This window comes from Apostichopus japonicus, chromosome 3, assembly GCF_037975245.1.
Source record: "Apostichopus japonicus isolate 1M-3 chromosome 3, ASM3797524v1, whole genome shotgun sequence".
Lineage (NCBI taxonomy): Eukaryota > Metazoa > Echinodermata > Holothuroidea > Aspidochirotida > Stichopodidae > Apostichopus > Apostichopus japonicus.
The window spans coordinates 3,076,043-3,087,484 of NC_092563.1; the positions used below are offsets into that span (position 1 = coordinate 3,076,043).

An 11,442-nucleotide genomic window follows, 5' to 3' on the forward strand; every position below is an offset into this window, starting at 1 on the left:
TCGGGGAAATATTTTAATCAAAAACTTCCTATGTAATAGGGATGGCGAAGCTTGAAAATAAATCACATATATACTTCATCATTTACTTCCAGATTTTTTTATGAGAAGGAAAACTTCTTAAAATTCTCATCGATGTTTCATCCGTCACGGGAGTGCGATCTGTTGGATAAATTAAGTACTGGTATGAAAGGATCAAGTGCATTATCATGTTATTGTGGAAGTCTAGTACATGATGGAAAATAAAAATATATACAGCAAAGATATCCTAACTTAAACAGCATCGTAGTATCCTGCGCTAGCATTCTTTACGTCTAATTGCTTAGCTATGAGGAGTAAAAATATCTTACAAATTTAGGCATAATACATAGACTATCGCGGTTTGACATTGTCAGTCGAAGTAGGAAATAATTGGCGTATGGTACCTTTAAAAGTACTTTAAAGGTGGCACAGTAAATTAGAATATTACCATACAGTGTGTGAAATTCATTTTAATTAGAAGTAGGAGGACCACAGAAATATATTTAGTTAAATGACTTAACTCTGTGACCACAGAAGACGAAGAGGTTTGAGTTCGAACTAAGTTCAAACCGGCTAATTGTAGGTGTCTCGCAAAATAATATGGTTTTCTTAAATCAAAACTTTGCATAAAATTGCAGGGCACTGGTTAGGAAGTTTTAGTTTTCATATTGAACTTTCAGACGCCAATTAAGTCTAGTTCCACGAAATACCATTGGCTATGGTCCCGACCCAGGTTTAGTTACAAACTCAAAGTTCTTTTGCTAACACCTCATCGTCTTCCGGAGTAGGTTAAGAAGACCTGCTAGAAAAAGCTTGCTTCTTCGCGAGTTTCTCAACTCAATAAGTATTGAGAAAATATTAAACGTTTTATGATTGTGGAACAGAACTTTCAATTTTCTACTTGGAAGTTGGATAGTGGTACCTGTACTGTAGGCTGTACGTAGCCTAGGCTATATCGATCACAGTCCTCTCTGGTGATTAATCTGACCACACACAGTCAGTGGAGCTAGGCTATCTTGTTTGATATACTGCGAATTTGAACCCTTCTTATGCTTTCTTGCAGAAAATTCTCATTTGCATTGTCTCAACATCCTTAAAAATTGACAGCCATGTCATCAAACATTGGAAGATTTGTCGGCAAAGTTGCTGTTTGCACAGGAGCCACTCAAGGGTCAGTCTTTAATGAACTTATTGTTTAACTGTAAAATCTTGCAGTTTACAATACACAATTGCTTGTAGTTGTAGCAAAAAGTCCATTTACAAATGTAACTGTAGTTTTTGAACTGTATCAAATTACATAAAGGCCCTACAATGCCTTTGAACATGTTTCATTTTATCTTATCCAATTAAATCTAGATATGGATCTGCTTCAGTTAGTCTTCTGTATAATTCAAAATGTATGTGTATACCAAAAGCCTTTACATGATGACTCCACAAGTAAAATGTGCATGAATTATGTGTGGTTCCACTTAAGTGCAAGAACCTTGCTGGTCACTTCACTTCAGTAATGGGTCAAAACTTCACATCTTCTTAGCAGTGTTACATAACATATTCTCATATGAAAGGTGACAAGGAATCATTACCATAAGCCTAGTTTATTTTATTTTTCCATTTTGTTCTTAACAGTCTTGAAGAAGAGACATGTTGAATATATATACGGTACTGGGTTAAATACACTAAAAGACTATTTTTATTCTAATATATTTTCTTCTCTGTTTGTGTTTGTTGTATAGTAATTGGCTAATTTAATTCCATATGCAGATGCTAATGTTGTTTAGTTTTATTCTCCTATTTGTTTTTATTTACATTTTTTGTATTTCACTTTATAATTTACCTGTTACACCTGTTTACATCAGAATTGGATTTGCAACTGCAAAGCGTCTCGGGGAAGAAGGAGCAAAGGTTGTCGTTAGCAGTCGCAAAGAGAAGAATGTCAAAGAAGCTGTTAAAAAATTGAAAGATCTGAACATCGATGCCTCTGGTGTGGTCTGTCATCAAGGACAACATGTTGATAGAAAGAGACTTATTGATCATGTGAGTCTACACAGGATTAAATGTAGCTCTTTGTTCTCATTTTGATATTATTTCACTATGTGATGCTAAATTCCCATAACAATAATATTAGTAATAACAATATTAAGGATTTATAAAATGCAGACATATCCACAGACAACAGTGCTCAAGGCGCATAACAATATTACCCTGGTCAACGATAACCTGTCAAACAGAGACAATCCCTCCACATGGCAGCAGCTAAACGGCGCCCAAACTGACAATTTAACTCACAGGTCCCCATTTATACACTTGGGTGAAGAGAGGCAATAGACATATAGTGCATTGCCAAAGGACACAACGCAATGATCTGGCCAGGACTCGAACCTGCGAGCCTTAGATCACAAGTCCACTGCCTTAACAAAAATTGACCACCATGCTCTCATAACCAAACAGAAGCTGAACTAAGATTGTCAATGTGCAAACTCTGTGATATTGTAATGGCTAGCATCAAATATTTCTTTCTCATTTCTTACCCATTTTATTTTATAATTTAATTTATTTTCATTGGCAGGCCTTATCAACATTTGGAGGGATAGATCTGTTATATGCCAACGCTGGTGTGAACCCACACAAAGGCAACTTTTTAGATGTAAGTGAAGTCCCATTAAAATTTGAGTCATATTTAGGATGGCTTCATGAACACAAAAATATTTAGGATCAAAATTATTATTATTATTATTATTTATGCTATGCGGTAGAATGAGATGTGATGAACAACCAACTTCCCACAAGTAGGAAAAGCTTTCATTTTCATTCATTTACACGATGTGGGATCATTAATCGTGTAAATTAAATTTAAAAAAAGGGTGATTTTCTTGACTAAAGGTTTGCCAATTAATGAAATACAGGCATCTTGAGCTCCCCTTGTTTGGCGACACTAAGGCTATAAAAGTAGAGAGAAAGATTATAGTGGTATTTGAGAATAATGGTGTTGCAGCTCTACATGAATCTACATGAATTAGCAGTTTCACTTTGTGGTGCCGTTTGCTGTTACTGCTACACCATGAAACAGTGATTAATTGAACCAATGACACCGAAGTAAATGTGGTTAAGCACAACGGATATTTTGAGTCGCTAACCTGCACAAAATTGCTTACTTTTCCACATCCATCAGTCAAAGTTGGGTTTGTTTGTTTGTCACTTCATGACAACAACATCAGTGTTGTAATCAAGTACCCTATATGTAGGTACCCGAATACTTCTGAGTACTTACGGTTCCGAGTACCAAAGTCCAAGTACTGCTTCTCAGGATCCGAGTACCGCGTACTAGTGTCAGAGTACAACATTTTGGAATCTGGGTACGGTGTATGGAGTGCTTCCGAGTACTTTCATCATGTGTCAGTACCGTGTACAAAATGAGTACTCAAGTACCTTTAGAGTACTACTGTACACAACTGCTTATTTATGGCCTGATTGTTCATCCATTTGCAAAACTGTCATAAATTTCTGTGTTTGATTTGATTATTTGATCACAAAAAAAAGAACCCAAAATTTTGTATGTAATTGGTGCAAATTTTTATTTTTTTATTTTATTTTTTTATCATTTCCATGTCTCACAGATTACTGAAGAACAATGGGATAAAGTAAGTAGTTTTGTCTCTGTAACTTAATGTTGCAACAAATTGATATCAAAATACTATTTTGGGGTTTTTGTGTTAACATAATTCTAGAAACTGTTACGTACCGAACCATAGAACTTCTACTATTTAAAAGAAACCATCCTTCGACTGAAGAACTGTGGTATCAATTTGCAGTTGTATGACAGGCCAGCAGCAGGTTAGTTACAGATACAGTCTTGATGTAAGGGGACAGGTTGAGAGTGAATCTTATTTTTTCGGGCCCAGGATCTTTCATGGGTGACTTTTCTAAAAAAAATATTTAGGACTTTCATTGTATTTTATTATGAGTATAAATGTTGACCACAATACAGGCGGTTATTGATTGGTCAAAGATCGCAATTGAACATGTGTGTATACATGACACTATAATATAATCCAATCTCCTTTAGTTGAATAGCTTACACACCTCCTTTGAGCTTTTTCAGTTTTTTTTTTTTTTTAAATTCTGATCTTCTCAACTTCAATTGTCAACCCGCTGCTCAACAGACTGAGTAGGTATATGGAAGCATACCCCTATTAAAAGCCCTATGACGTACACACTAAATCACAACAGTAATGTGGTCTCTAAGTCTAGAGAGAAGTTCTCACTAGCTAAACACTACCCATCACTGGATCACGACCGTGAAGGTCTCGCACCACAATCAATTGTTTCATTGTCTTACACGCTAAACTTGTCACTTTCAAGACCTGCCAAAGCATAGATAGAAGTTTTCAACTGGTATATCCTACCCACCACATGATAACTGAGATCTTGGCCTATCATGGCACTTGCAAATTTCCATGTCATGACCATTTAGATTTTGAGCTAGAAGAGGAGCAAGTTTAGCATGCTGGACTCCAACCCTTCCATCTGCTCGCTCGGAGTAATATCAACATTTAACCAAAGACTTTCGAAAATGGTTTATATCACCTTCAATCCTCCCTATTTTCACACCATCTGTACTTTAAATAATGCTATATCACATAAAGGCAGACAAAACAATGATGGTAACTGATAATATGCTTTAACAAGCATTACATTAGGTACTTTTAGATCTTTTCTCCCGACGGTCTGATGTACAGTACTCTAATTGTGGTGCGGTACCTCAAGAAATTTTGCAATGAGAGCCTGAAGTTTTCGTCACTTGTAAACAAACAAACATCTTCACTTAGTAATAAACAATTTTCACACGCTGCTCCCGGGAGGCCTAACAGGGTCTAAAATTGCCTCAATTGATGCAATTTTGCACCACATGTACTTCCATTTATGCTCTTCAACATGCAAGACACAACAAAAAAACGGATCTTGATTGATAACATATCAAAAAAGATGTTTTCGTACTGCAATTTGGCATTTTTCCTGGAGGATGGCTGGCTGATGTACACTGCCTGACTCACCCTGACCAGCTCAACTTGACCGTCATCGTTACGTGGAAAGTCGAAAATAAGTCGGGCAGTGTGCATGGGCTAAAGACTACTGGTCACTGATCAAGAGTTTTTCCAGTTTGAAATCTTTAACATATTGAACGTTTTTTCCGAATGGCTATGGGCATGTGTGCGGTGTTTGACGACTAAAGCGACCACGGGGTCCTAAACATGCGTGTAACCTAGGCGAGCTCCGGTCAGAAGACAGTCAGTCGTTGTATGCGGGGGATTCAGTTGTTAGTCCATGGAAGTGCATGACAATTACACACTAGGTCTCGATAATTGAATTAAGTCAGTCCGTGATGAGTCGGGCTGTGCGCGACTCAAGTTGTAGAGAAACGTACACAGTCTTACAGGTATGTATGTGGTTACAGCTAATCACAGTTTCGCGCGTTTTAAACTCTGTCGACTTCATTGGGGAAACCTCAGCAATTTGCGTTTTTCCGACTGGCAGTCAACCATTTGCGGCGGTTCACGACTATAACTTGCACAGTTTTAACGAATGAAACCAATCACGGGAAACAATCATTGTATGCGATTATCAGTACCTTCAAGTGTGGTCTTGACGACAGATGGAAACTAGATCACATGGGCGATATTATTCCGGTTTCGTCAAGTCCGGACAGTATTCGACCGGGCCCGTCAAGCAACATTAATACTTTTTAAAAGGAACCAGAAAGTATCGAACTCAAAATCGCAACTTTTGATAACCAACCGAGTTGAACAAATCACGAAAGCTACGACTATTGTAAGTCTGGTGGCGGTATTTCACATTCGGTTTCATAGAATAGTTGAGTGAGAGTTTAAGGTTATTTGTCTCTAAACTTTCTCAGTTGTTTCATGTCAACCTGAAGTCTGTATTCCTGCTCATACGAGATGTCCTGCCTCACATGGAGAAACGAGGGTAAGAATGTTATTGAAATAATTCAAATTTTGCGATGAAATGTATGATTTTGACCAAGAGCCATTATGAACTCATCATTGTAGAGTGGAAAAATGCCTTGTTGAAGTTTTCAATCGTTTTATTTATTTATTTATTTTTTTCAAGGCGAAGGATAGGCCTACCGTATCTATGTATAAACTTCTCGACCAAGCAGAACTATCCATAAAATAGCATATGACATTTCTGCTTTTCAATACTGTTCCTTAAACTTAGCTGCAATCAAATATGTTTGAAGAGGGGGGAAATTGTCCAAAAAAAGCTCGTATGAAAATGTTTTACATCCAAAAACGGACAAAATATATCTTTCAATTTGTACCGAATTTCGTATTGAGAGGTATTGAAGAGGTGGTGGTGGAGAAAAGTTAGTCCTCTTGCCCTCCGTCGTCTGCACTTTTGAATGCCTATAAATATAAAACTTGTATATAGATTGTGTAATCTCTATGGTGATAGTCATCGCTCGAACAATACAAATCAGTAACAACGTTTGTGACGTCACGTTTCGTACAGTGGTGGAGTATTTATACTTCTACATACTGAATTGCCACGTACCTCCCCGTCCCCTCCTCGCTTTACATGCATCTGAAACACAACCTGGCTATAGTGTGGTCAGTATACTGTTGCTTATAATCAAAGAAGAACAGTTCCTCATGAATATGCATGGGCGGTATACTCGATGTAACCATGTATCATTCCGACCAAACCATACAATATTCACACATAATTGGAAATTCGCTTTCTGACTAGGATATCTATGCATGCATGGTTAAAATTTGATTAAACGGCCTCTCCTCTCCTCCCTCCTCTCCAATGTCCTCTCCTCTGTCCTCTACTCTGTCCTCTTCTCTCTACCCTACCCTCCCCATCCATACCTCCTTCTCTCCTCTGTCCTGTCCTCTTCTTTCCTCTCCTATCTCCTCTGTTCTCTCATCTCCTCTCCTCTGTCCTCGCCTCTCTTCTCTCCTCTCCTCTGTGCTCTTATCTCTCCCTTCTACCCTCCCATCCCTACCTCTCTTCTCTCCTCTGTCCTGTCCTCTTCTCCTATCTCCTCTCTCCACTCCCTACTCGTCTCCTCTCCTCTTTCCTCTCCTCTTTTCTCCTCTCCTCTCCTCTGTCCTCTCCTCTCCTTATCCCCTACCCTCCCCTCCCTCTCTCCTCTCCTCTATCCTCTCCTCTATCCTCTCCTCTGTCCTCTCTCCTCTCCTCTCCTTTCCTCTCTTCTCTCCTCTCCTCTCTCCTCTCCTCTCTCCACTTCTTTCCTCTCTTCTCTCCTCTCTCCTCTTCGCTCCTCTTTTGTCAGTTTATGCCTCATGTCATCGATCCAGATACATATACTTTTTATCTTACCCTAGACAGGTCAGCTTTGTTGCCCTTAGTAGTAAATGGAACATTTATACCATGAAACGCAAATAGGCCTAAGTTATATGAAAGAGGTTGTAAAGTTTGTTTGTTTTGCCTTATGTTCTTGCCCTTTTATTTTTCTTTTTTTTTTTGCTTCTCGTGATGGACAGGAAGGTAAGGAATTAAGCGCAATGAATTATAAATAGTATCTTCAATTTTAAATCCCTTTTTCTCACTTATCATGCTTCCTTCCATTACAGTGGCGGAGCTATAGTAACAAATTCGTCAGCAAATGCCTACGTACCGGATATCACACCTGCGTCAGTAAGTCGATTAATTCCAGATTAATAAGAAAAAAATATCGCTTGCATGATCCCAAGATAAGGGATTATATATTCTTCTGACAGAAATGCGAACCCACTGGACATACTTACACTTACACACGCGCGCGCTTCATGCGTTGGAACATGTAGAATAGTATATGAACACTCCCAGACATCAGCGGGATTAGAACATGCCCATATATATATATATATATATATATATATATATATATATATATATATACACATATATATATATATATACATATACATATATATATATATATATATACACATATATATATATATATATATATACATATACATATACATATATATATATATATATATATATATATATATATATATATATATATATATTCATTTATTTGGATAAAAATTATTATTTCATGATGTTGGCATTCAATACCATTCCTCGTAGAGACAAAAACATATTTGTTCTTATCACCTCAGAGAGATTTTTTGGTTGTCAAGGGGGAAATAAACTAGGAAAGAGACAAACAGCACTTTTGCTGGAGGATTAAAATGTACAGCCGCCTTCCCTGAAAGGTCAGGGTTTCTTGTTTCTAATTTGTGCATTTTAAATCCCCACCAGAAAAAAGAAAAGGCACTTTTACAGCTCTTTATATTTTTGCTCTAAAATTAAACAAGCTTAAAACTCGCCTGACGTAATTTCATAGTGCTTGTAAAATTTTGAGCGACTGGTATAACATCTCGTTCTTTTACAAGTCCAAGAGCACAAAAATACCTCTCTTTTTTTTAGTTTAAAGGATTATCATCACAACAGATATTTGATACATGAATAGAGAGTGTAAACTTTCAAAATAATTATTAATTTAGCTACAAACATATCACACAATTCCGCATGACATATATTTATTCAAACGAAGCCTATTTTGGATATAAGTATCGGGGCGACCGTCGTTCGGCTTTGATGAGAAGCGAACTTCCAACTAATATATCTTCAGTCTTAAGGATGGCTTTAGGCACAAAATTACATTTTGAAATTTTGTAAAACTAAAAAAAATAGGTCAAGGTTGTATTCCTATACTTATTTGACTTTCTGAGGATACGATCCTTTAAACATCTGAGGCTGATCAATTCAAAGGGCTGAACCACGTAGTCTAACACACAGACCGACCCTAAGGTAAGTTCCTCAGATGCAACACAAATTCAGTAGGAAAAACAGTAGGACTTTTACAGCTTCAAAGTGACATTGTATGTAATACATTACATATTAATCAAGGACAAAAGTTGTTGAATATCATCTCAGAGTGCTCTGTTGTTTGTTTATATGAAGGTTAAAATAACGTGTTTTGCTGACGTCATCGTCTCTGTACCCTTAAAGGAGCATTAAGATGCTTTTCGGGAAATGAGCAATAATAAGTATATAAAAAAGTAACAAGCGGAAGTGGCTCGATGATGTACTGCTTATTAATTATTTAACTCTACCATATATTATATTTTAACTTAAAACGTAATACCTTCACTTATTGATGCTAAAGTCTCATTCTAAGAATTGAGCAGAATGACTTTTCGAGAATAACCCTTTTCCATTCTGATATAATTTTTTTTTTCTCCGCCTTGTGTCATTAAAGTTGATTGCTGGGTACGCTATCAGTAAACTGGCACAGATCTCAATGGTAAAGATACTCGCCGAGCCTTGTGCAGAGAAAAGCATCAGGATTAACGCAATTGCACCTGGACCCATAAATACGGCCTTCCTTCAAGGGGTACGTATGTAACAACATCGGCGGAGGGTACGGAGGCACAGGGGCACCTGTCCAGCATTTTTTTTTGTAACATCACACTTCCCCTCTTAGATAAAATAATTTCCTTAAGTTTAAAGTGCCCTTGCGTGAGAAAAATTTAAAAGTGCCTATTTATCTTGAGAAATAATGGAAAATTAATTTAAAAAGTGCACGTTTTTGAGTAGAAATTAATTGAAAATGAAATGTAAAAAGTGCAGTTCTGTTAGTAAACATTCAAGTTTTTGGATCCATTTTCTTTTCACGAGAAGTTTTGAGGTGATTTTTAAATGAAATTTAAACCTACTCCTTCACCCCACCCCCAGCACATCCACTCCTTTAGCCCTCAATCCACGATGCCGCCATGGAATACTAATTTCATAATTTATTTAAAGTGTATAATATCAACACTATCACAGGCGCTATAATACAAACTATAGGTTACAGAAACAGTAGATAAAATATGACATCAGCCTAGAATGAAAAAAAACGATTTAAAAAGGACGTGGAGTGAAAAGAATTAAAACGGTGTAAATTAATCAAAACAAAAGCTAGCAATGTGATTGACATAAGCCTGATTTGTACGTGAATGTTATCTCTTCTATGTGCATTATAACTAATTTTGTACCAGTCCTGCTATGTATTGACTTGATATGGATTCTATTATTTCTGTCTTTCCTATCATTGTTTTCTGAAATAGATTGTCCCGGGGACGGATATTACAGACGTTTTGACTAATTCATACGTCAAATATCTGAAAAGGTAACTTCTTCTTCTTCTCCTCTCTTTCTCTCTCTTCATTTTCTCAGTTCCTTACTCTTTCTGTTTCATTTGCCCCTTCTGCACCTTTTCTTCCTCCTTCTTATTCGTCATTCCCGCCCTCCTCCCCACCCCCCACCCCAACTCCCTACTCCTCTTCCGTTTCCTTGCTTTCTCATTTTTTTCCTAAACATGATTATAAGTACCTACCTCTGATTTACTCGATAAGTGTTTGGTGACTCTATTATATCTTCCCCCCTCCATGCAGGGCTGCTGAGCCGGACGAGTGCGCAGGGGTGGTGGCGTTCTTGCTGTCCCCGGATGCGTCATATATAACCGGAGACTGCCTCACCATATGTGGAGGATACTCCCATAGACTCTGATCAAACCACTCACCCCCCCCCCCCTCTTCGCCCCATCGAAGAAGGCGATGCCCTTACCGTCAAAAACCAGGGCAAATAAATCCTTTTTTTTTAAATTCCATCTGAAGACAAATCCAATGGCATCGAATCACATATACATGTTGTGTTAACACTCAACGAACATATCGCTGTTTCGTGTTAGCTTACAATCTCACGATATTCAGAGAATATAGGGCAGTTCTCAGCAACAGCACAAAATATAAATAAATAAATAGTCGATTCTTCATCCGGTCATGAGTGTCGAAGGGAGAGAAAAAGATATACGTTGTGGTTAGAAAAAACAAGTTCGAAATCATTTAAACTAAATATTCAGTTACTCGATATGTGCATATGTGTTATTATGATCATTATTCACTATCGTCAGCGAGCTCTTATGAAAAACGTTGAGTATTACTCGTCAAGTCTACATTTATAAGGAGTGATTCTTAGGTAAATACAGAGACCCCCCCCCCCCTCCAAAAAAAAAAAAAAAAAAAAACACCACTTATTAGTGAGGTATTTATTACAAATTTACATATCATTCTTAGAGACGGTGACGTGTTTAGGTCACTCACATAAAGTGTCCGTGGATAGGGTATACTCATAAACTGTAGAAAGCAAGGTTGATTTATTGGTGATAACATTTGCAGTTTCCTGTAAACAGACATAACTTGATAAGGGTCGAAAATAATCGCACAAGTCGAATCATTGCATTACATAGAATTTTGCTGCAAAGTGCAGAAAAACTCTTCCGAGAGAGTTTTAATATTTTTCGTCTCTCGCTCTCGCCCGATTTTTTTTTCTCCCGCCTTT

At 37.3% G+C, this 11,442-nt stretch overlaps 1 protein-coding gene across 2 annotated transcripts; it reads left to right on the plus strand.

The window, feature by feature from the left end:
• The first annotated feature begins 418 nt into the window (after positions 1-418).
• LOC139960140 (dehydrogenase/reductase SDR family member 4-like) lies at positions 419-11,103 on the plus strand. 2 transcript variants are annotated; one of them, XM_071958289.1, is made up of 10 exons: positions 419-563; positions 1,082-1,189; positions 1,875-2,052; positions 2,585-2,662; positions 3,633-3,656; positions 5,930-6,000; positions 7,638-7,701; positions 9,320-9,454; positions 10,170-10,231; positions 10,497-11,103. In XM_071958289.1, exons 2-10 carry the CDS (start codon positions 1,128-1,130, stop codon positions 10,609-10,611), a joined length of 789 nt encoding a protein of 262 aa, XP_071814390.1. In that variant the 5' UTR covers positions 419-563; positions 1,082-1,127; the 3' UTR covers positions 10,612-11,103. The 2 variants fall into 2 exon arrangements, with proteins under 2 accessions (XP_071814390.1, XP_071814386.1); XM_071958285.1 differs by having other exon boundaries at positions 448-597.
• Positions 11,104-11,442: the final 339 nt, after the last annotated feature.